Here is a 24,412-nt window from a genome sequence, read left to right on the forward strand (position 1 = left end):
ACCGTAAAAAAACGCTCGGGAGAGGGCGCACCAGCCCGACAGAGCACGTCGGGACGGGTCGGGCTCGCGCCTGGGCGGCTGGGGGCCGGGAAAATGAGGGGCGGGGCGGGGCGAGGGGTGGGCGGAGCTGCCGCCGCCGCCGCCGCCGCCGCCGCCATCTTCACTTGGTAGTTTGGGGCCAGCCAGGGGGAGGCAGCAGTGGGTTGCCCCGGGGCGGAGAAAGGGGAGAAGGAGAAGGAAGGCGGCGGCGGGGGCGGCGGCGGTAGCAGCGGCAGCTTCGCCAGCTTCGCCAGCTTCGCCGTGGTCCGAGCCGTGCTTTCCCGCGGGCCCGGGCCGGCCCCGGTGACAGCCGGCGCGCTTGAGCACTCTGCGGGCGCGCGCGCGCGTGCCCGCGAGGGAGGTGGTAGCAGCGGCGGCGGAGGCCGGGTGATGTGCCCGAGCCCTCGCCTCACGGTCCGGACCCGGCAGGTGAGCGGCTGGGCCCAGGGGAGGGCAGGCGGGCAGCCCGATGGGGCCGGGGCTGACCTGGCCCGGAGGCACCGACCCGCGGCGGCGGCGGCGGCGGCGGCGGCGGCGCAGGCGGCCCCCGGGGGTGGGGGTGCGGAATAGAGGCCCGGGCGCCGAGCGGGCGCGAGTCCGAGCGGGCGTGCGCGCTCTCGGCGGCGGCGCGCTCCTCCTACCCTCCTCTTCTGTCTTCCTCTCTTCCCCCCTCCCCCCTCCCCCCTCCCTGGCGCCTTCTCTCCCTCCCTCTTCCCTCCTCCTCCTTCCCCTCTTCTCCAGCCCCCTCCTCCCTCCCCAGAGGCTGCGGTAGGCCTGGGGAGGATCAGATGGATGAATGACGGGAGCAGGCGGCTGGACGGGGCCCAGATCGGGCGGGGCAGCTGGCACGGCCGCTCCTTTGGCCTCCTGGCTCCCCCCCAGTGCCAGGCCCCAACCGGGGCATCCCCAAGTTCTGCCATGTGCTTGGCGACTGCTCGGGCACCCAACACCTCCTCCTGCGCGGCCCTCTCCCCGAACCCTCGCGAGGGCAGCTCTGTACCTTGCCAGCCTTGCCCGGGCAGAGGCTAGGCTGAGTCTCCCGGTTGAGTCTAGAGGCCACTCCTACGCCCACTCTCTCTTTCCTTCTGCCTGCCATCTGAGGGGTGGGATCCCATCTGTGCTGACCAGTGACGATCCCAGCCAGCCCTGTCTTGGCCCCGGTTGCCGGGGCCCGCTATCTGCCCTGCTTTTGAGAAGGCCCTCTATTGGCCTCACCTGTGGGGCTCTGGCAGCCGCAACAACGTCTTAGTAAAGGATGCACGCTGGTGGCTTCTGCTGGCCCACCCGGATCGGCGGGCTTCTCCAGCCCTGGCAATCAGGGGCCTGACCCCAAACTGCAGCCCAGCCCTTCTCCCGGGCAGGCTGAGTCTCACCGTTTTCAGAAAAACGGGGCTGAGGCTATTGGACTGTAAGGAAAGAACTCTGTAAACTTGCCAGCAGGGCTGTGGAAACTTGATGTGTGAGGGAGATTCGGGAACCCACCTGAAGGGGGGGAAGGGATTTCCCTTCTCCACCGAGCCGTGACCAAAAGGTACCTCCAAGGTCTCGGCCTGGGCTCAGCCTTTTGAGCCACACCTGGCACCCTGCTGGAGCTCCTCGAGCCAGTTGGGCCCAGGTTCTAGGGCCGCCTGGTGAAAGCCATAGCCTTCTCGGAATCCGGGTCTTGATGTAATCGGAGATGCTCACTTTCAGTTAGTGGCAATAACAATCTGCGCCTTCCCCCCATCTGGCTGTGGAGTCCAACTTCAAAACCAGGGCTCCAGAGGGAACAGGTGCTGAAGCCCCCTGTGCTCCAAGGGGCTTCCAGGATTTCCCTCCCCAACCCGAGGTAGCTGGGAGCCTGGTATTCACTCCAGACTACAAAAGGGAAGAAACCTGGGGAAGAAGAAAAGGTGCAAAAGATAGTTTGGAGCAGATTCTGGGAGACAAGGAGCTTGAGCTCAATCCTGAGTCATTTCCAGGACATTTGGGGAGCGGGGTTCTAGCCGTAGAGGAAGGCAGCTGAGCCCCTGCACTGGCATAGGAGGACTACCTGGAAGCTAGAACCGGGCGGCTCACAGTGCTTCAGGCTCACCTGGCCTTGACCTTGGGCTCTGGCACAGATTGGGAGCCAGCCCCTTCTGTTCTTGGCGGTTGTCACTTCTTTTCTGGGTGTGTGACTGAAAATGACACCTGCCATTTCTCTGGCCCTTTAAGAGTTCATTCGCATGTAGCCGTGCTTTCTTTTTTATATAGTATTTTTTCCCCCAAGTGGAAAGATAGTTTCCAACATTCATTATTGTTAAACTTTGTATCTTGGATTTTGTTCCTTCCATCCCTCACCTGCCCCTTCCCCAAGACAGCAAGGCACCTGATATAGGATAAATATGTGCAAACATGTTTCCAGATTTGTTATGTTGGGCAGAAAAAAATCAGACCCAGAGGAGAAAAAAAAAAGCCACGAGAGAAAAAAGCAAACAAACAAAAAAAGGTTTAAACACTATGTTTCAATCTACAATCGATCTCCAGACTTCTCTCCCTGAGTGTGATTGGCATTTCCCCTCCCAGATGTATTGAAATGGCCTTGAATCACCTCATTGCTGAGAAGGGCCAGACCCATCACAGCAGATCATCAGGTAATCTTGTTACTGTTACACTGATCTGCTTCTGTTCACGTCACTTAGTATCAGTTCATGTATCTCTCTCTAGACCCTTCGAAAACCATCCTGCTGATTGTTCCTTACAGAATAATACTCCATAACATTCGTATCCCATCACTTATTCGGCCAGTCCCCAACTAGGGGCGGCCACTCGGTTTCCAGTTCCTCGCCACTACATAAAGGGCCGCCACAAACATTTTTGCACACGTGGGACCCTTTCTCTCTTTGGGGATCTCTTTGGGATCCAGACCCAGTAGAGATACTGCTGGATCAAAGGGATCACAATTTGATGGCCCTTTGGGCCTAGTTCCAGATTGCTCTCCAGAATGGTTGGATCATTTCACAACTCCACCAACAATGCATCAGTGTCCCAGTTTTCCCTCACCCCCTCCACCAATTATCATTTTCCTGTCATCTTAGCCAATCTAAGAGGTGCTCGTATCTGTGCTTTCTCCCAGCGGGCCTCTGAGGTGTTTACTGTTAATAATTCTTGTTTGTTTACATAAGAGCAAACCAAAATACAAAGACACTTGGAAATTCTCAGTCAGAACAGAGTGGCAACCCGGGCTCATTCTCCCTCTTTGCCCCCCCTTCTTTCTCTTTCCTGCCTCCCCCCCTTCTTTCTCTCTCCCTCCCTCTTCCTCTCTCCCCCACCCCAGCTTTCTCATGCTGGAGACGATTCAGATTGGCTGCTGCTATTTGTCTTTTTCTTCCTCCATGCCAGGAGTTGGGTAGGCAGCCCTGCCCGGATGGGCTTGGGCTGCTCCTGACCCCCTCTTTCCTTTCTCTTCCCAGATCCCTCACGGGAGTTCTTGTACAGGCTGGCGGAGCATGGTGGCAATAGCAGGGCTGGTGGCAGCTGGGAAGTGAGGCGGAGCCATCGGCCCAGGAGCAGGCCCCCCCCGGACATGGAGTATGAAAGACGGTGAGACTGTGGGGAGGGGGCTATCCAGAAGTGAGGATTCTTTGGGCCCTGGGTCTCTACTGAGCTCCCACACGGTACTGGTGAATGTCAGGTAGCGCCCGTGTCCGCCGCACATATGACGCGAGGAACAGAGAAGTTGTTGTACTGGAGACCGGCACGTGTGGCACAAACGAGGGGCACTCTCTGATTTTCTCTAAGGTCTACTTTGGTTTGTTTGGAAAGGGTGAAAAGGGGACTCAAACTGAATGAGCTGGGATTCTAATGTTTTCCTTCAAGAAAGATTCAAGGACCGTGTGAGAAGTGAGGTTTCTGATCCCTGCGCGTCCCCCCTCCCCCCCCCCCCCCCCCCCGACATCTTGGGGCCATTCTTTGTAGAAAGCTGACTGGGTACAGTCCTCCTCTGCTCTGGTGGCCCCGTTGTCTGCCTTGCCAGCAGCAGCAGAAAGGCCCGTCCCCGACAGCCTCACGCTAGCGTTCTTCTGGGATGCTGGGCCACAGACGGGATGGCTCCATCGGCCTCCCTTTGATTCTGAGGAGCCTAGCCAGGACTTGGGAGAGAGACGGCAGAGAGGGAAGCAGTATTGCCGTGTGGTGGGGCCGGCCCTGTGTCCCCCTCCCCAGTTGTGCCCAGCCAGAGGGCCTCCCCCCACAGCCCAGGCCGAGATGTGGCCGCGTGGGCATGTGATGGCTCTCGTGGTGGGGAATGCCAGGTAGCAGAGGACTCCCGGCCTGCCTTGGAACCTGAGACGATGCTGAGCTGGGAGGGTGGGGGGTAGGGGTTGGACCGTGCTACGTTTCCCCTCCCTGAGCAGAAAATCTTGACGCTTTGCCCTGGAGGTCAACGGGCTCACCATTCAGCGCTCCCTCTCGTGCTCAGTGATTGAGAGAAGCGCCAAGTTGGGGACAGATCCCTCCCGGAGATCACGGGTCAGGGTCCAGACATTCTGGTAGCTCTGCCCGTTTAGGTTCGATAAGGTCTCTACTGAGGCTGTTCTCGCGTGGGCAGTTTGTGCAGGAGCTCCTGAGGCCCCATGGCCTCTGACCTCCGCACAGATGGTGCCATCGAGCAGCGCACAAAAAGATGCCAGGATCGTTGTCTCCATTTCGTAGGCAGGGCTTACCTTGCCCCACTCTGCCCAGCCCTGGGGGGGTCTTCCTCCCTCTCCAGTGCTTCGGGCCAAGATCAGGACTGGGCAGACCACCAACATTCTCTTAAGCCTTGATTTTCTCATCTGTAAGTTTGGGATTGTTAATCTTTGGCACTACCTCTCATTCTCAAGGGACCCTCGTAAAGAAAGTAGGTCCTCCGGCTCCCAAAGTGCCGCTCTGGTCATTTCAGCCCCTGCCAGGCTTTCCGGCAAGACTGAGTAGCTCCAGCTTTGCTGGTAGAGAGCCCCGGGCCTGGGCCCAGGCTGGCTTGTGGTTCTTTCCCGGCTACTCCGGGGGCTGTTCTGAGTCGCACTGGGTGATCGATTCCCAGGCTAAAGGCTCCCCCTTGTTTCTCTGTCCTTTTCCCAGCTAGCATGCGGCAGCGGCCAGCTCAATGGCTGCCTCTCTGAGGAAATGTGCTCCCCGTCCCTCCCCTGAGCCTTGTGTAGGGATGGGGCGTGGGCCGCTGCAGGTGGGTCCACTGAGCCCTTTCAGGAGTGGCAACTTCTGTGCTCGAGCTGGATTTAGACCTAGGGTTCTACACTCCCCCTTGGTCTTCCCTGCCCACTCTTTAGAGATAGGAGCCCAAAGGCTTCTACTGACCCGGCGCTGTCTCCCCTCTCCAGAGGTGGCCGTGGAGACAGGACCGGCCGCTATGGCGCCACTGACCGTGGCCTCCAGGACGACGGGCTGGACAGCCGGAGTCAGAGAGACCATGATTACCGGGACATGGATTACCGCTCCTATCCCCGGGACTTTGGCAGCCAGGAGCCCCGCCATGATTATGATGACTCATCTGAAGAGCAGAGCGCAGAGGTGAGTGCCGAGACCCCCTTGAGGCAGATGGACTCTTTTCTGGCCTGGTCCCGTCTGTGCTGCCCCAGCCTCGTGCTCTTCCCAGGGAATGATGGGCCTGACCTTGCCTGCCCCACCCCGTGCCCTTCAGGCCTTTTGGGCTGTGCCTTTCCTTTCTCACCCAGCTCTCCCTCTGAGAATGCCATAATCCTGTCTGTCTCTGGAGGACTCTTGGGAGGAGGAGGAGGAGGTGGTGGTAGTGAGGTCTTGGTCTCTGGGGACAGACACTCACTTCATCTCTAATTCTCTGTCTCTGTCTCTGCCTCCAGAGCACACAAGGTCTGTTCTTCCTCACCTACTCACTCACTCACCGCCCCCCCCCCCCCAAACTAGTCTTTGATTCTTGCAGAACACCCAGAGAAAGCCACATTAGGGTGACGAGGAGCCCCACGTTTGTGTAATCAGGAGGGTCAGCCGGGACGAGGGGGGTTGCCCACCGTAGGAGGCGCTGCCCCTCACGCCACCCACAGAACAATCTTGAGTCACTGGCCTCGGGCCCTGCCCCTGAGCTGGGTCCTGTTGTCCTAAGGTGCTGTGTGTGGACCCCCTGGTCTGGCATTTAGGGAACCTGTGGAAATTTGGGAGGAGAACTTCAGAGAACCTCAACATCCCTTAGCTTTCGGTGGGGAACCGGCCCCTGCTTTAGAACAAGCTTTCAGCCAGAGGAGAGAAGCAGAAAAAGGCCCGGTCTCTTCTTCCCCCAGTGGGCTGCCGGGGCATCTGCCTGGGTTCTCAAGACCAGAGCCAGGGCCCTTATGGTGGCTTTCTGTAGGATTACCAGAAACATTTACCGGGGAGAGGAAGAATCGGGCCCAAATGTCCTTTAGGAGTAGGAATCTTCTCTTCTTGCCCTCACCCCAGGGAAGGGTGTCGTGGCTTCTGGCTGACTTGTTTGGGCCAGGCTGGGGCCGTGGGATGTTAGGGAGAGGAGGGAGGCACGGGACATAAGGTCCGGCTGATGGCAAGGAGACGGCCCAGCCTCGGGAAAGGCTGTGAAAAGTCCTTGGCGTTTACGATTGGGACTGCCTGGGCAGAGATGGCAGGTGAGCTGCTCTTGCTGCACACTCTCTCCCCCGCCCCCCCAAGGTGAGCCTGCTTTCCTTCCCGCCCCTTCCTGTCATTGCTGGACCTTTCTCCCTCCTGCTTGGAGTGTAAGCCTGGTTTTGGGGGGCAGTAGACCAGATGGCCTCTTGGGTCTTGATAAATCAATGCCAGCCATCGAGGGCAGGGGCGGGGCCTCGTTTGCTGAGCCTGTGCTGCTGGATCCACAAGCCCTCTCCCCCCTTTCTGTGCTGGGGGTCAAGGATGAAGCTAGCGTTGGCAGCTGGGTAGTCTCAAGCTCGGGCCGTCGTGTTCTGGAAACGTCGGCCCGCCCTGAGCTTGGGCCATGGCGGTGCCTGTGTTAGGGAGGTGGGCGGCTGTCCTCCACCCCTTGAGCTGCGTCGCCTCTCTCGGTCTCCCACCTGGTGGAGCCTCTGCTCCCCCCACTCCCCCCGCCCCTTGAGGAGAGGAAGGGCCAGCCTCACCATGAGAAGTGAGTGGGAGGCCACGGGCAGCGGGCATCCCTGTGGGCCCAAGAAGGGCCCCGCCTGCCCGTGGCCCTGGCTTCCCTGAGTTTTCTGGCTTTCAAAGCCATGGAGAGCAGCGTGGCTGTACTGCAGACCCACGGTGGGCTGACTGCCTGGTTTTTCTCATCCCCTTCTGTCGCTCAGGATTCCTACGAGGCTTCCTCAGGTTCTGAGACGCAGCAGCGTAAGCGGGACAGTCCTACCGAGCCCCTGGGCTTCCCCGGAGATGGGGACTACCGAGACCAGGACTATCGGACCGAGCAAGGGGAGGAGGAGGAGGAGGAGAAGGCCAGTCACATCATCATGCTGAGGATGCTGCCCCAGGCAGCTGCAGAAAACGACGTACGTGCCTTTGGGGCCGTGCTGTGCCCCTTCTTGCCACCCTGATCCCACCTTCCCCCAGATCCGGGTTGGGGGGCTCTTCCTAAATTAAAAGGGAAGTTGTGGGGGAGTGGGGTTTACGGTAGGCGGCTGCCATGAGCCTAGCGCGCTAGGCTCCTGGGAAACAGGGAGTCAGTCCCATCCCTGGTGCTTCCGTCCACCCAGTGCCAGGGCTCAGGGATCCTTGCATCCTCCTGGGGAGCAAATATTCCCTCAGCCCAGCCTCACAGAGAGCTGGGGAGGGCCCGTGTGTCAACAGTGGCTGGCCCATCTCCCACGTGTGCGTGCGTGTGTCTCCTGTCCCTCCCCCCGGGCAGCCTCCCCGGGCTGGAAGCCTCCCCGGGCTGGAAGCCTCCCCAAAGCCGGGTCAGCCATCATCCCGTTGCCTCATGGTGGCTGACTTGAACCTGTCCGCCTCCCCCAATTCCTACCACTTAGCTGGGGTTCAGCTCCTCCCCTCCCCCTGAAGACTCTTGTGGCCCTTCAGCATGGCCTGCTTGGGGCATCTTGGTGCTGCTTGGCTTTCCGGGAGTCCTGCCTCTTCCCCAGAGCCAGGGTTCTTCACCTTTTACATGGCGCGGCCCCTCGGGCGTCAGTCTGGTGAAGCCCGTGGACCTTCTGAGAAGCGGGTTTAAAAACATTAAAATAAAAAACAGAATTGCAAAGGAAGGCAGAGGTTAGTCCAAAGACAGATGTGAGTGTTTTCTATCCACGTGCTTGGGCCCCCCCGAGAGCTGGCCCCAGAGCCTACAAGGGGCCCTGGAGCCCAGGCCAAAGGACCGTGTCCTTGTACCGGGCTCCCTCGGGGGCTTGGCCAGCCTCCCTTGCTCCCTAACAGAGTGCTTTTACCTTGTCTCCCACCGTTCCTCAGAATGGAGTTTTTAAGCCATCAGACTCATTTCCTTCTTCTCCTCTTCCTCTCTTTCCTGCCCCCTCCCTCCAGGCCCTGCCCTGGCTTCTTTCCCAGCTCACGTCTTCAGGGGCCCTCTGTCTCATGCAGTTGCTTCTTGTTCGCCTGTTAGAGCAGGAGCTGCAGTGGGGGCGAGCTGGCCCCCTGCTCACATCCCCATGTGCCAGCCCCACATGCCCCTTCCTCCCCTGAGCCACCTACTGTCTTCCGTCCCTCTCTGCTCCTAGGGCATGACTTCCCCTCCCGAGAGCCTCCTCCAGAGCCTGGAACGTGACCTTTACTTCACTGCCCCGTCATCCACTATGATTCTCAAACTATTTAGTGTGCTCTGGGCAAGGCCCTGGGAAGAGAAAGCCCACAAGGATCCCCCTGTGAGCTTACTTTCTATTGGGGGGGAGGTCCTCCAGCCCACCCGGGGGAGGGTGGAGCAGTTCCAAGGGCCGAGCCCTGGGACTTTGGGGGACAGGGGGCCTTCGTGGAAGAAATGGGCTCAAAACAACCTGAGACTAAGATGGGGCAGGGAAGAAGATGACAGAACGGCGTGAACAGAGATGGAGACCAAGGCAGGGGTGGTCCTCGGCCAGCAGGTCCAACGGGAGGAGTTTGGGAAAGGGCGAGATGCTCCGCTCCGAGCATGAGGGCGTGACAAGGACCGTGACGATGGCCTCTGGGATCTCCCTCGTTCTCTAGCTGAGCGAGGCCAGGCCCAGTCAGCGCCAGAAGCGGCAGAGGGAAAACGCCTTACTTCTCAAACCAGACCTCTTTCTGCCTCCTACGTGTGCTGCTCTCCTAAGAGTCCCGAATGACTGCACACTTTGGAGCTGAGAGAGGAAGGTGCTGGAAGGATCCTCAGGAACAGGAACGGGAAAGGGGGCAGATCTCATGAGAAGGCCGACAAGAGTTTCCGGGGTTGGTGGGGCAGGTGTGGTGAGGGCGCAGTAAGCACATGGACAGATCCTGGGGGAGGAGGGGAGGACCATTTGGCTCTGAGAATTCTCTGAATAGAGCCTTCAGAATGGGTGAGATTATGAGGGGAGAAGCGGGGCCCAGCGGTTCCGTGGTCCCTGAGCCCCTTTGGTGTGTTCTTGTGAGACCCTTTCTGGGTTCCGTCACCATCTGTTGCCATAAGGTTTTCTGGGCCACAGGGCGGGGAGGAGGAGTTGAGAGGATGGCGCTTCTTGGCCGACAATGCCTTTGTCTGCTCTCTCCGGTACTCCCAGAACGAGGGTTGTGGGAGTGATGATTTGGGGGACCAGAGAGCATCTTATATGAGATTTTTTTTTTTTTTACCCTTTCTCCTTCTCCTGGCACCCTTGGGCCACTTCAAACAAATTGGGTTTTTTGATGCGTAAGGTGGCCAAGAAAAGCGTAAGGTGTTGTAATAGGGCAACCAAAACATAAAAGAACAAAGTTTACAGTTCCCAGGGCAATATGTGAACTGCTCTTTGCTCCCCCTTTTCCCATCAAAGCTGGATAGTGTCCTAGAGGTGACCTCTGGCTTCTGACCTTTTGCAACAGGAGGTCAGCTTAAGCTCTCGTTGGCTGTTGCTTGGGGTGTGGCCCTGGTGGGTCTCCGTAGCCCCAAAGAGGATACGAGAAGAGCGTTTGACTCTAGCTTGGTGCCGGTCCCTCCCTTCTCTCTTGACTCAGTGTTAAGGACCGGTTGGCTTTAGCTCATTGGGCTTCGCGGAGGACAGGGCCTCTTTCCTTTTCTCTCTCCACCGGGGTCACCCAGAGGTCTCTCTCCCAGCTTGCCTCTGGCCTGTGCCCCCCACACTCTTAATGACTTCTCTGTTCTGTGTCTCCCACCCCCCCACCCCACCCCACCCCCACAGATCCGAGCACAACTACAGTCCCACGGGATCCAGGCTCGGGAGGTGCGGCTAATGCGGAACAAGTCATCAGGTGAGCTTTTGTTCCCAGTGGCCCCTCTTCTTGCTGCTCTTGGCCAGTGCATCTCTTCCTTCCTGCCCCTTCCCCCCCCCCCCCACCTCCCCATTGAAGCTGACATCAGCGGCTGCTTTTCTTCTTTCCTTCCCTCCTTCCCCGAAGCTCCTCCACTGGGGCATCCCGGAAGTTGGTGCTGGTCTGGGGAGGGGCTGACTGACGGGGCGAGCGGAGGCTCGGTGCCGAGCTCAGCCCGGGACCGATTCCCTCCCTAGCCTGGGGAGCCGACCCCGAGCATCCGAGATGGTGGTTTTCTCCCGTGCCCACCGTCCCCTTCCTCCACTGAGAGCCTGTGTTGAAGTCCAGATGGGATGGCGCCACTTGCCCGTGCTGGGGAAGGCGTGGGGGAAGGGGAGGGGGGGGGGGGGGCTGTGGCTCGCTGGCCCCAGCCCGTCACCGCAGGCTGGAGGTTGGCAGCCAGTTCCGGCCGAAGGCTGTCAGGACCGGCGGCTGAGGCCCTGAGGCCCAGTGGGGATCACTCAGCCCGGTGCTGCCTTTTTCCTTTCTTGGCTTTTCCTCTCTTTCTCTCCGCCACCGTCCCCCTTTCCTTCTCACCCGCTGGTTCTAGTCCTTCCTGAGACAGCTCTGCCCATTGACCTTTTTTTGAAGGCCGGGGAGCCTTATCCGGGCCTCTCTTCCCGTATCCCCTCCTTCAAGGCACGGAGCCATTGTCGGTCAGTTCACGCCTTAGCCCGGACACATTGGGACATGGGAAAGCTAAGTCTGTAGCTGACCCTTTCGCCTTCAGTTGCACCCCAGGCTCTCAGCCCACGTGGACTTGGGTACTGGGGCTTCATCTGCCACCCGTTGCCCCTCCTCGACTAGAGCCAACTGGGTTATTTCCATTCCCAATCCTCTACCCCCTCGCCCCCCAATCCTTGAACCATAGCTTTCCTGGGAGCATCTAATGGGGCCTTCGAGGTGAGGTACTCTCCTTCACTCGTTCTCCGGCCTCTGTTCCGAGCCCCCCCTCCCCCTGGAACGGCCCTGGGAGGGCTTTTTCCCAGCCCGGCCACACTTAGGGGGCATCCGGGCCTGGGCTACCTGGAAGCGGGGGGCCGGCCACTGCCCCCCCCACGAGGAGGATCGGGTTCGCTTTGGCCCCCACCTTTCCCTGCAGCCCAAGCTGGCGGTGCCCCTGAGCCCCTGTGGGCAGTTCCGGCCTATGCTGTCCCCTCGGTGCCACCCCTGGCCCTTCTCACCCTCCTTCTCTCGCCCCCCACCCTCCTCCCCTCCCTGCCAGCCCCCCCTAGGAACGCCCGCCCGTTGTCTCCAGCTGTTGACTAACCCACTGCGTCTGTATCTGAATGCTGTCTCCAGGTCAGAGCCGGGGCTTCGCCTTCGTCGAGTTTAGTCACTTGCAGGACGCTGCACGATGGATGGAAGCCAATCAGGTTGCTTTGCTGCACTTGGAACCCTGCCCCCCCCCCCACGCACACACCGGCACTGCCTGGCGCACGCCCGCGGGCGCCAGCCGCCCACCCGGGGTTGGCCCCCTGCCTGCCCCCCCGTCTTCCTGCCCTCCTCAGTCCTGGCTTCCCCTTTCCTCCTGAGGAGTCGTCTCCCACCTCGCTGCCCCCTCCTTCCCCTCGCTCGCCGAGAGGAAGGAGTGGCCAGCGACGTCCCGGAGCGCCCTCTCCTTTGTCATACGGATCTCTGCCCCCCTCCTTGGAGCAGGAGCTGGGCTTACCTTACCGGAGCAGGGGGAACCCCTTCTCCCCTCGACCCCCTCTGGCCCGGCCAAGGCGTAGCTGTGCTAGTACCAGGAGGCGGCCCCAGGTGACCGCCTCCTTTCTGCTTAAGCCACCGGCCTGAGCCGTCCCGTCCCCCTCTTCCCGCAGTGGCCTTGGGGGTGTTCCGGAGGCTTTTGTTGGCAAGAGCTCGGTCTCCTTTCTTTCTGTGTGTTTGGATTGGCTGTTGGTCTTTCCTACCCACCCCCCTCCCCGCTGGTACACAAGCACACATCCATGTGTGAATGCCCCCAACGCAGGCAAATGAGGAGGGGCCCCGAGGTTGGGGCCCCAGGAGCCATTACCGTGGCCAGAGTGATCGGTTCAGGGCCGGGCACAGGTTCCTCGCGTGGCAGGTTGCTGTCAAAGGGAACCAGGTTAGGCAGGGCCAGGCTGATACGTGTCTCTCTTCCCCCCTTCTCCCTCCCCTCCCATTTTTTTCCACCTCAAGGCCAAGGTACAACCTCAGGAAAGTGTGAGGGGCCCAGAGTCCCCTCGTAGCTCAGTGAGCCGGCAGCCATTTGTATATTGCAGGGTAGGGCAGGTGTGGCGTCCTGGTCTGGGCCTCGGTTGGCAGCAGGTAGCTGTGGACGCCAAGGCTAGTGTGGTTGATGGGCCGCGGGGGAGAAGGCCCCCCCGGCAGGAGGTGCAATCTTTGATTGTGGCTGTTCTCTCTCTCCCCCCCTCTCCTCTCTCTTTCTCCTTCTATCTCTCTCTCTGTTTCTCTCTCTCTCTCTCTCTCTCTCTCTCTCTCTCTCTCTCTTTCTCTCTCTCTCTCTCTCCCTCTCTCCCTCTCTTCTTCTCCACATTTCTGTTTCTCCCTACATCCCTCTCTTTCATGTCCCCGAGCATAGCCTGGGTAGCCCAGGGCCCCCAGTGTGGCCCCCTCAGCGGTCCATTGCTGTTGGTTAGACAGTGCGTGCCTGCTGGTGTGTGTCCACGCGTGTGCGTGCGCGTGCTTGTGTCCGGAGAAGCAGCGGCAATGCCCGGGGGCCACCCCCTGCGGCCGTGGCCTCCCTCCCTCTGTCCCTCCCTCCCTCCCTCCCTCCCTCCACTCCCTGTTGTCCTTCATCCACTCAGCTGAAGGGCTGGCTCACTCTCTCTCCTCCTGTGCTGAGGTGTGTGCCAGGCGCTGCCCCCCTGGGCTCGGACCTCACGGCCTTCTGCTTTTCCCTACAGCACTCCCTCAGCATCCTGGGCCAGAAGGTCTCCATGCACTACAGCGACCCCAAACCCAAAATTAACGAGGATTGGCTTTGCAACAAGGTGAGAGGCAAAGGAGGGCTGGGGCCGCTGGAAAATCACGCCCTCATCCCCAGACTTCTTAGAGCCGGAACCGGTGCCGAGCGGGTTCCTCTTCCCGCCCTCCCCCACTCCCTGCTGCCCCACGAGTCCCAGACCTTCATTTAGACTCCTCGAGAGGCCCGCCGCTCCGGGTCCGTGCCGGGACATCTCACGCTGTGGGGAAAGTGTGGCTTTACAATGACGGCGTCCTCCCCCATGCCCCCATGGCTCCCGCTTTGAGCCTCTGTAGCCGAGTGGGATGAAGTGAAGCTTTCCTTCACACTCACTTAGTTATTGCCCCCCCCCCCCATCCCCAAGAAGGTTCGGTGGGGTGCGCCATTCATGCATTCAGCAGCTCTGTTAATCCCGAGGAGGGGGAGGGGAGGGAGCAGTCCAGGGTCAGGGCCAAGGAGGGTTTCTGGCTCTTTGATCCTGGGCATGTGCCATCCTCCTCTGGACTGTCAGGATGGCTGCGGGGGCAGAAACGCAGAAGTGGTTCTCTTGGTGACCCCGAGGCTGCCCTCTGGGGGAGGGAGTCGGGGGAGGGTTGCCGATACACTTGGCCCGAGGAGCCATCAAGGCCCAGTGACGCGAGGGCCGGGCCGGAGCTTGGGCTGTGGGAGAGACTGAGTGGGGGAGGGCCTTGAGGCCCGCCTGGCTCAGTCGGGAGCTTTTGAAAGGCCAAGGAAGGACGGGCTGGGGCCGAACTTCTTGGAGGAGAGGGAGGGACCAGGGTGCCGGCATGCATAGAGATGGGAGCGGGGCAGGCGGGGGCCTGAGGAAGGGCAGATGGGACTTGTCGGGGAGCCATTGTGCGCCCATCTGCCCCTCATGCCGAGTCTGGCCTCTGCTTCCCTTACAGTGTGGAGTCCAGAACTTCAAACGGCGAGAGAAATGCTTCAAGTGTGGTGTGCCCAAGTCAGGTGAGCTGGGTCCAGGAAAGCCGGCCGGGGATGGGGGAGGCAGGAAAGCTGGCCTTGAGGAGGGGGTGTTGTGCTGGGCCCCAGAAAGTTGCCCTTGGGGGGGGGGGGCGGGGGGGGGGGGGCTGATCCCAGGAAAGCCAGCCTGCAGGGGCAAGGGTGGGGGGGGGTTGCACTCGCTGTAGCTCCAAGGGCCAGTGGTCTCACCTCTTTTTTCCTTCTAGAAGCAGAGCAGAAGATGCCACTGGGCTCACGGCTGGACCCGCAGCTGATGCCTCTGGGCGGCCGGGAGCTGAGCCAGGGCCTGCTTCCCCTCCCCCAACCTTACCCAGCTCAGGGGCTCCTGCCCCCCCAGGCCCTGTCCCAAGGCTCTGAGCCCACTTCAGAGAACGCCAATGACAGTGAGTGCTGCCTGGGGCCCCGAGGCATGATTGGCAGTGGGCGGGCCATGGCCGACCTCCCCCATGATACCTTTCTTTGTCGTCTCCAAGCCATCATCCTGCGCAACCTGAACCCCCACAGCACCATGGACTCCATCCTGGGAGCCCTGGCTCCCTATGCCGTCTTGTCTTCGTCCAACGTCCGCGTGATCAAGGACAAGCAGACCCAGCTAAACCGAGGCTTTGCCTTCATCCAGCTCTCCACCATCGTGGTGAGGGCGGCAGAGGGGGGCCCAGGGGGCCCCCGGGGCTGGGGGGAGCGGGGCTGCAGGGCCTGACCCCGGTCTGGAGCCTGACCCTGCCTTTTGCCTGCAGGAGGCTGCTCAGTTGCTGCAGATCCTTCAGGCTCTCCACCCTCCCCTCACCATCGATGGCAAGACCATTAATGTGGAGTTTGCCAAGGGTTCCAAGAGGTGGGTCACGCCGCCCCCCCCCCCCCCGCCCCCCAAGCCCCTGCTCCTCCTCTGTGGCCCCTCGGTCCCCTGGGCCTCCCTGACCCCTGTGCTCCATCTCTCCCATAGGGACATGGCCTCCAATGATGGCAACCGCATCAATGCTGCTTCTGTGGCCAGTACGGCAATCGCCGCCGCCCAGTGGGCCATCTCACAGGTACTTGGGGCTCCTCCCAGTGCCTCACACCGAGGGCTCGGGAGTTTTGGGGGCCTCACGCCCCCTTGTCTTGCTTCTCTGGAAACCCCAGAGGCTGGCTGCTGGGCCCAGGCTTAGTTGCCAAGGGGAGGTATGAGGTTGGCACTTTTCTCCACCTGGGTTCAAATCCTAGCCCTGCCACTCGCTATCTTGTGTGACCTTGGGAAGAGCTCACGGAGCCGTGGGAGGCAGCAGCAGTGTCCTGAATCCCGGGGGGCCCTGCCCGGTGCCCAGCCTCACCTGAGCATCCCTTACCGCATCCCACAGGCATCCCAGCCTGGGGAGGGGAACTGGGCGGCACCTGAGGAGCCAGCACCAGACTACAATTACTACCAGCAAGACGAGGCCTACTGCGGCCCAAGCAACGAGGCCACGCTCTACGGCCACGGCGGCTACCTGAAGGGTGCCCCCAAGGCCTTGGGTGTGCCGAACACCAAGGGAGACCCCGCCGCAGCAGGTGAGGGCCTGGCACGGGTATCGTCAGAGTTGGGGGAGCAGGGAACGAGACCCTGCCTCAATGCCGTGTCACTCCTCCTCATCAGGCACCGAGCCTACCCTGGACCCCTGTGTACCTGGTGTTGATGCCGTGCCTCTGATCCAGGCCTTTCCCCGGGCCCAAACCAGTGCCATGCCTGGCATGTATCCGCAGCCGGGGGCCGAGGGGCCCAGTGCTCCGGGAATGGTGCCCAACGCCCAGGTATGCCATCGTGGGGGGGGTAGGACACGTCCCACACCGGCAGAGGTGGAACTGTCCTGTCCTGTCTTGTCGTGTCCCCCAGGCCCAGCCCTACACCATCGTGTCCCCTGCCGTTTTGAAAGCTGAGCTGCTCAGCCCAGCCCAACCCAGTTCTGCCCCACCACCCACTACCAGTCCGGCCGCCCAGGACTCCTACGGCCAGTACCGTGAGTACCTGTGGGGGCTGGGTTGGGATTCCCGTCGGACCGCCCCCAGGCTGCACCGGGCTCCTGGATCTCCGGGGAAAGCAGCCTGGCACGTCCCTCTCTCCCCTCTCCCACAGCCATCCCCGACGTCTCCACCTACCAATATGACGAGACATCGGGCTACTACTATGACCCTCAGACAGGACTCTACTATGATCCTAACTCTCAGGTGAGTGATGGGAAAGGGCGCCAAGGGACAAGGGCTCGCCTGGGGCCCGGGGAGCCGCATCAACCCGGCTTCTCTCCTTCCGTGGCAGTATTACTACAACTCCCAGAGCCAGCAGTACCTTTACTGGGATGGAGAGCGGCGCACCTACGTCCCTGCCCTGGAGCAGGTGACTGATGGGCACAAGGAGACGGGGCCGAGCCTGAAGGAAGGCAAGGAGAAGAAGGAAAAGCACAAGACCAAGACGGCCCAGCAGGTACTGAAGGCCGCCGCCACTGGGTGGGCGGATGGGGAGAGCAAGACGTGGGGCGTGGCAGCGGCCCAAAGCAGGCTGGAGCCAGAGTTTTCTCTCTGCCCCCGCAGATAGCCAAGGACATGGAGCGCTGGGCCCGGAGCCTCAACAAACAGAAGGAGAACTTCAAAAACAGCTTCCAACCCATCAGCTCCCTGCGGGAGGACGAGCGCCGGGAGTCGGCCACAGCTGACGCTGGCTATGCCATTCTGGAAAAGAAGGTACTCTTTCCCCCTCTCCCCCTGCCCCCAGCCTTTCCCAGCCCTCTTTGCCTGCCGTCCTCCAGTTCCTGGGCCAGTGCTGACCCCAGTCCGTGCCGTCCCCTCTTACAGGGGACGCTGGCTGAGAGACAGCACACCACCATGGATCTGCCGAAGCTGACGAGTGATGAGCGCCTGGTGAGGAGCCCCCTGATTGGGATGGCCTTGGCGGTGGGCATTTTCCCCGTCTGGGCGCCCTCGGTGGCACTAAGCTGCCCCCTCCACTCGTAGAGTCCACCCCGGGGACTGGTGGCCGCCTACAGCGGTGAGAGTGACAGTGAGGAGGAGCCCGAGCGGAGCGCGGAGAGGGAGGAGAGGCTGACCGACTGGCAGAAGCTGGCTTGCCTTCTCTGCCGACGCCAGTTCCCTAGCAAGGAGGCCCTGATCCGCCACCAGCAGCTTTCTGGGTTGCACAAAGTATGTTGTGTCAGGGAGGGGGGTGGCCCGGGTGGAGGTCAGGGCGGCATGGGCGGGGAGCAGCGCGCCAGGCTCATTGCGTTCCTCCTTCCCCAGCAAAACCTGGAGATCCACCGGCGGGCTCACTTGTCTGAGAATGAGCTGGAAGCCCTGGAGAAGAGTGACATGGAGGTGAGGCCCAGCCCCTGGCTCCCCGTGCATCTTCTCCCCCCGCAGCCCCCAGCTCCCTGTACGTCTTCCTCCCCCTCCCCACCTCAGCCTCACTCCTCTCCCTGCCCTGACCTGGGCCCTTTCTCTCCACCTCAGATGAAGTACAGGGACCGGGCAGCAGAGCGTCGGGAGAAGTACGGCATCCCAGAGCCCCCGGAGCCCAAGAAGAGGAAATAGTCTGGAGGCCGGCCACTGCAAGTGGCCCGCGAGGGGCTCCTAGGCCCGGGAGGAGCAGGATGAGGGAAGCCCTGGCCCATTTGAGCCACCCGTCCTCACCCTCACCCTCTTCCACTCTTTCTTGCAGGGACTTCGAACAGCCCACCCGAGACGGGCTGGGCAGCGACAACATCGGCAGCCGCATGCTGCAGGCCATGGGCTGGAAGGAGGGCAGCGGGCTGGGCCGCAAGAAGCAAGGCATCATCACTCCCATCGAGGTGCGCCTGCCCCGCCCCGTTTCCTCTCCACTGGCTGGGTCCCCAGAGCAGCTGGCCATCCCCCCCCTCACCACTGGCCCTCTGTCTTCTTAGGCCCAGACCCGTGTCCGTGGCTCAGGACTGGGGGCTCGGGGCAGCTCCTATGGCATCACCGCAACCGAGTCCTACAAGGAGAGCCTGCACAAGACCATGCTGACTCGCTTCAACGAGGCAGAGTAGACCCTGGTCCAGGCCTCCCCACCCCCTTGCCTCAGCCCCCATCTGGGACGGCCTTGACCTTAAGGCTCCAAGAGAGGGAAGAGGGCAGCCCTGCCCGGCCTGTTGGCTGGCCCTCCTTCCCTCCAGCCTGTCTCTTTTCTTGGGAAGCCATGGCTCCTGCCCACTCACCTGTCCTCTGGCCGACTCTCCTCTTCTTTTTCTAATAAAACCAGAAAAGCCCCAGACTTTGAGCCTGTGAGGTTGGTGGGGTCGGGCCTTTGCCCCGGGTGCCACTCACACTGGGATCCCGGGCACCAGGGCTCAGGAAATGGCCAGCCTGAGAGCGGGGACCATGGCTTTCCGATGGCCTTGCCCCAGCTGGGGGATCTGCTGGCAAGCGCAAATCCCATGATGCCTAAGGAAAGGTTGGGCTTTCAGAAGCAGACTTGGCTTTAGGCAGAAGGAATGTTAGGGGTCAGTTAGTCCCACACCCCTCCCGCTGTGGGGAAGCGACTCGCCTAAGGCCGGCTGGCCGGCAGACTTAGATCCTCCAAAGGAGAGGGCTGGTGGGGGGGAGGAGGTACTGCTGTGCGGTCCTTAGGCCTTGCACTGCCGTGCCTTAGCTCTCTCACTTCACCCTGGTTCTGCTCTGAAGAACAGCCACTCCTGCCCTATGTCCTGTGGGACAGGTGCCCCACAAGCAAATGGAAGGAGGCCCCTGGGGTCCCGTTAAGGACAGGACCAAAACGTTGCCGGCAGCCTCAGATGCTTAGTGTGTGACTGGACAGGTCCCCTAACCTGGGCCTCGGTTTCCTCCCGTGTAGAATGTCGTCATCCCTTCCAGCACCGGACGCGCCGATCGCCCCCACTGACCCGACAAGGATTCTGCACCCCGTGGCTGGGAGGAGGGGACAGGGTAAGACGAGAGGGAAGAGCCAAGGCTGAAAAGGCCTAAACGAACTGGGGGCAGGTCCGATCAGTCTACGAGCATTTTTTAAACAGTTACTGTGCGTGAGGTACCATGCTTGCCAAAGCACTGAAAACGCAAAGAAAAGCCCGACAGAAATTCGGTGGGGACCCGGTTCTGCTAGAACAGACGAGAAGCCCACAGGGCCAGAGGCGCTCCTCGATGGCTAAAGCCCATCCACTGATGGCACAGTCACGCCACGATTGACGTCAGCTTGATCTCGAGCACCTGTTCCCAAATTGTAGAAAAGGCCTTTCGGGAGCATTAAACCCAGACCGTCCTCTGGAACCTCCAAGGCATGGGACGAGCTGCTTTCTCTAGCACTTTTGAGGGTTCCAGAGCACTGAAGAGAGATTGTCTCATTGAGTTCTAGCAACAGCCCCAGGAGGGCCGCTTTGAGGTCCTCCATTGTGATGTTGCAAAATGGCCGATCTCAGTTGTTACCTAGGCCGATCTGCGTTGGTGAACCTCTCGGTATCTCGTTCGGCAAACCCTGTCCTTGGCTCTCCTCGAGACCTCCGATTGTTCCCCGCCTCGATATTTAACCAGGCCATCACCTCGCATCCCAGCATCCCTGGCTGCATTCCCTTCCTCATCTCGACCCCTCGGTCAGCCGCTTTAACTCAACGCTGTCCTCTCGAATCTCTTGCCACCTTATTCTAGCTCTGAGCTTGCCCTGCCAGGCCTCAGCCTTAGACGATCGCCCCCGTGTGTTGCCTTTGCCCACGCTCACTGTTGAAACAAACCATACTGCACTACAAATTTATAATGGTGTCGATCTCGATGGGGATCCCGCTGTGGCAAGGCTGTCCTTTTCTATCTCGATTCGCTATCTACACTGCAGCAGCACTTGTGAACCATTTTATTCCCTCTCAGCTGAGAGTCCAGCCATTCAGTGAGAGTTCCCTTTTCTCCCTTCCTTATCTCAAGTCATTCAGATTCTTTGCCCAACTAATCCCAGCTCATGTGAAGAGCTGACCCTGCCAGGCCAGGCTCTGGACATGGAGAAGGAATCCCATTCTTCCTGGCTTTCCCAGCAGATTTCCCCCCCTCTATCATCCCTACTCTCACTAATCTGCAGTCTGCCACTCTCCTGACTGCTTTCCTACTGCCTCCTCTGCTGGATCTTCATCCAGGTTGCATCTCCTGAGGCTCTCTGTCTTAGGCATGCTTCTCTTTCTATTCCTTTTCCTTGAATGATCTCTTTAGTGTTTCTCTTTTTCACTAATTCCTGACGATGGGCCATCAGGCCAGTCAATGGCCACTCATTTCTAGCATGTCACAAATTGGATTAAGTCGGGTCCAATCGCTGACACTGCTAGGCTGGGCCCCGCCTCTCAGTGGGCTCCCTTACTGCTACTATCCCAGGGGCTGATCATCTTAGCCCTGAGCCTCAATGACTTCCCCTGTGGGAGGTCACCTCTTCCCTTGAGCCTGATCCCTGACTGCCGAAGATTCCCAGATTGAGCCAGTCCTAACCCTCTTGGCCTCCACTCTCACATCTCCAGCTGGACATCCTGTAGAGCAGCGTTGTCAAAGACAGATAGAAACTGATCCCTACGAGCCGCCCGTTGACTTAGAAAACCACAAAATACCAGAACATATTTTTATTTATTTTGTTAAACATTTCCCAGTTCCATTCTAATCTGCTCTGGGTTGCACTCGGAAGTTTGGTGGCGCAGAGCCAAGTTTGTTATCTCTGCTGAAGGCAGCTGAAAGTCAGCATGTTCAAAACTGAACTTACTCGCTTGCCTCCCTTCCAGACTTCTCTGTCACCATCAACATCATCACCCATGTTCATCACTCAGACTTAAAACCCGGGTCACCTGCAGCTCTTCCCTCTTCCTCATCAATGGCCAATTAGTGATAAAGTACTGTCGTTTCCCCTTTGGCAACATCCCTTCTCTCCTCTGATGCTATAGACTGTTGAAATAGCTTGCTTCTTCCTGCCTCAACTTGTCACTCATTCCATCTTCCACTCATCTGTCAAATTCTTCTTCCCAGAGTACAAGTCAGAACGTATCATCTGGTCGGTCGCCACCAAGGACTCTCTTCTTATCTCCAGGGTCAATTAGCGGTTCCTCTGTGTAGCTTATAAAGTCTTCTGTAGCCTGGCCCCTTCCTGCTCTGTAGACGTAGGTGGAACCAACAGACTCCCGATAGACACTGACTATAGGCATGAGAACATCATAACCCTTGAAAATGCCCGGTAGTGACACCAGAAGAGGATCCTCCTTTTCCAATCTCCTCACACCTGACTTCCCTATCCCTACCACATACTCCGCGTCTGAAGTCGTTGGGCTTTTGTTTTTCTGGCTCCCTCCTCACCTCCACCTGGCTTTCCTGGCTTCCCTTAAGTCCCAGCCAAAGTTCCATCTTTTCTAGGAGGCCTTGCCTGATCCCTCTTCATTCCAGTGCCTTCCTTCTGCTGAGCAGCTCCAATGTAACACGTAGAGATATTGTGTGGATCTAGAGTTTGCATGTCATTAGCCACGTTTGTCCGAGCTCCTTGGAAGCAGGGTCTGGTTTGGCCTTTCTTTGTATCTCCATCCCTTAGGACAGTCCCTGGCACCGAGTAGGTGCTTAATAAATACTCTGTGACTTTCTTAAGCACCTAGAGGGTCTACACGATACACTTGAGGCTAAGGTCTATACGCATTCACTGCCCGAGTCTCAGTGCAGGACTGAGACATCCAGCTGTCATCCCTTGCTCTCGGTCCTTTTTCTGACCATATGTGGTGAGATCTCAGCCTCAAATGTCAGCCTCAAAGGGGACTTGGAGATTATAACGCATTAGCTTTTTGTTGGCCACCATTATTGCTGTTAACTGATCTCGAGTGCGCATTCCACTGAGAGTCTACTCCTGCCTCCTCTTGTACTCGATGAAGATTTGACACTCAAATGTACCATTTTTTTGTCCCTATTAAATTTCATTTTCTTAGATCGAGCCTGTCGAGATCTTTGGGGATCTCAGCTGTTGTCCAGATCATTAGCTCCCTTTTCCAGCCTGACGTCTATTAATTTGATAAGCTTTAAATTAGTGACCAAGTACAACGGCAGTTTACTAAGTGTCGGTGGGGGCTCGGCGTTTAGAGCGATAGACATACAAAGAAAGAAAAAAAGTCCAAAATCTTGTGGACCTTTTGCACTAACATATATATATATATATATATATTTCAGTTATAAAATAACCCCTGAACAAATAAAAATAATGGGAGGAGACTAAATAGAAGGATTTTTATCAAGCTGAGGAGTTTTTGCATAATGAAAATCAGTGCATCTCACATTGAAAGGGAAAAATCTTTGGTAAAAAGAAAAAAAAAAGTATGATATTCTCACACTATAAGAAATTGACTGAAAAAAGCAACTGGTTGCCAACCACCTGACCCCCTGCATGCTCAGAAGAGAAACCTCCTTACACGCCTAAGATCACCAAAGGTAGCAAAGCTACGAGCGATCAAAAGGCTGTGACTTGGGATCATTGTCTTGGACAAAACCACAAGAGCCAGGAGACTTCACAACAAGGGACCTTACTTCAACCTCCTCGTTCGCGCTGTCCCCAAGCGTGATTGCTTCTACAGCAATTATCCCAGTAGCTCCGAGCTTATGGCTCAGAGGACTGGCTTCCAAACAGATGTTCTCACTTTGTCCCCTCCGCTTAGAAGTGTGCAGGACGTAGAAAAGAAGATAGGTGGAAGAAATGAAATCCCGCTAGACACTGACTATGGGCACGAGAAGGTGCCTTGAGAATGCTCAGTAGTAACCCTTGAGAACCTTTTAGAATGCTCAGTAATAACAGCAGAAGAGGATGCGAGAGCCAAACGGGACATTTCAGTCGTTACTGTTTGGTCCACGCGTAGCTGAGCGTTTGGCCATCCTGCTATTGTCCACGTGACAGCAGGCTTACGAGGGTCAAGGGCCATCATGGATGCGAGGGAACAGAATAGGGGGAGCCACGAGTCGAGGACATCCAGTCATGCTGCCGATGTTCACTTGTACAAAATCGAGGCCTTTTATTGAGGAACAGGAAGTTGAAATAATATCCTCCTTGTCTCAGCCACAAGAGCAGTAGGCCTTTCTCTTCTTGGAAGGTCAAATTAACTGCCAAAAAGATGGGCCGCTTCACAGCACGGCATGTGCCTGATTAGGGAAGGGAACAGCTGCCCTCATTCCTCTCATATTCAGTGTCCACTCCGTACTTAGGAATGTCCTTTTCTGTCCCCCTTCTATAGGCCTTAGAGAGAACAAATGTGCACCTTGACATGTGCTGCGAGATTTAAAAAATAGAATTCCCATCTGCTGCAGCCCTTAGGAACCCAGATACTAGAGAAGCACTTCGGCCACATGGAGAGCATTTTTCTGTCACGTTCCCAACTATAATACAGTGGGGGCAGTGGGGCCCAGAGGGAGGAGTCCAGCTGTTGAGATGCCTGCAGAGTGGCTGCCGAGCAGCCGTCTTGAGAAAGGGACCGGCTTTGCGCCCCAGCTATAGCTTAAAAAGAAAGCAAGCAAACTAGGGAAAACTCCGTAGAAGAAATGTCAGCTCGTAGTCCAGGAATGCATGTGAAATCTAGGCACAGGGCTAAGGTGATCTGCCCTGGGATAGTAGTAAGGGAGCCCAAGCAAGCTTATGGCTACTACAGCGGGGCTCATTTATCAGTTCTCTTTTTGTTGACCCGATTTTCAGAATAAGGAACGGAATGGAGACGGATCCGCATGCCAGTCAGTCCAGAAGCATTTTTAAGGGCTCACTGTGCCAGGAAGGGTGCTCAACGCTAGGTGCCCCATTCCAATCTAAGACATAAACAACCGTGTATGTTCCGAGAAACACGGTACGTGAGGGGCAAGGAGGGAGCACCAGTGTCTCTAACCCCATGAAGATTCCAGAATGTAAAGGGCTAATGTACAACCAGAAAAAGAGATCTGGGTAAGAAGGAGTGATCCGGACCAGCACTAGGTTGTTACCTCACAGAGAATGCTGCGGCCAGAGTGTGCCAAAATTCGACACTCCAAATGTGACTGAGTGGACTTATAACTAGCTGAGCAGCCAGGACCAAAGCAGAGTTGGAGAAGAGGTCCCCGATGTAGTGG

At 58.5% G+C, this 24,412-nt stretch overlaps 1 protein-coding gene across 2 annotated transcripts; it reads left to right on the forward strand.

Annotated features, from left to right (window-relative positions):
- The first annotated feature begins 387 nt into the window (after window positions 1-387).
- RBM10 (RNA binding motif protein 10) lies at window positions 388-18,599 on the forward strand. Of its 2 annotated transcripts, XM_031944989.1 has the most exons (23): window positions 3,477-3,603; window positions 5,379-5,568; window positions 7,320-7,517; window positions 10,302-10,371; window positions 11,734-11,807; window positions 13,323-13,409; window positions 14,290-14,350; window positions 14,572-14,748; window positions 14,839-14,999; window positions 15,103-15,200; window positions 15,309-15,396; window positions 15,703-15,892; window positions 15,978-16,132; window positions 16,215-16,338; window positions 16,455-16,546; window positions 16,635-16,799; window positions 16,907-17,056; window positions 17,168-17,233; window positions 17,327-17,512; window positions 17,609-17,683; window positions 17,819-17,898; window positions 17,985-18,156; window positions 18,250-18,599. In XM_031944989.1, the coding sequence occupies exons 1-23, from the start codon at window positions 3,587-3,589 to the stop codon at window positions 18,373-18,375; spliced, it is 2,802 nt and encodes a 933-aa protein (XP_031800849.1). In that variant the 5' UTR covers window positions 3,477-3,586; the 3' UTR covers window positions 18,376-18,599. The 2 variants fall into 2 exon arrangements, with proteins under 2 accessions (XP_031800848.1, XP_031800849.1); XM_031944988.1 differs by lacking the exons at window positions 17,985-18,156; window positions 18,250-18,599 and adding an exon at window positions 388-468 and having other exon boundaries at window positions 3,474-3,603; window positions 17,819-17,910.
- The last annotated feature ends 5,813 nt before the right edge of the window (window positions 18,600-24,412 follow it).

The sequence above is a fragment of the Sarcophilus harrisii genome, chromosome X (assembly GCF_902635505.1).
Source record: "Sarcophilus harrisii chromosome X, mSarHar1.11, whole genome shotgun sequence".
NCBI classification, from domain to species: Eukaryota; Metazoa; Chordata; class Mammalia; order Dasyuromorphia; family Dasyuridae; genus Sarcophilus; species Sarcophilus harrisii.

Coding starts and splice junctions, on each gene's coding strand:
- RBM10 (XM_031944989.1), top strand. Junction 11,808..13,322: donor GATGGATGGAAGCCAATCAG/GTTGCTTTGCTG, acceptor TTTTCCCTACAG/CACTCCCTCAGCATCCTGGG. Junction 13,410..14,289: donor AGGATTGGCTTTGCAACAAG/GTGAGAGGCAAA, acceptor CTTCCCTTACAG/TGTGGAGTCCAGAACTTCAA.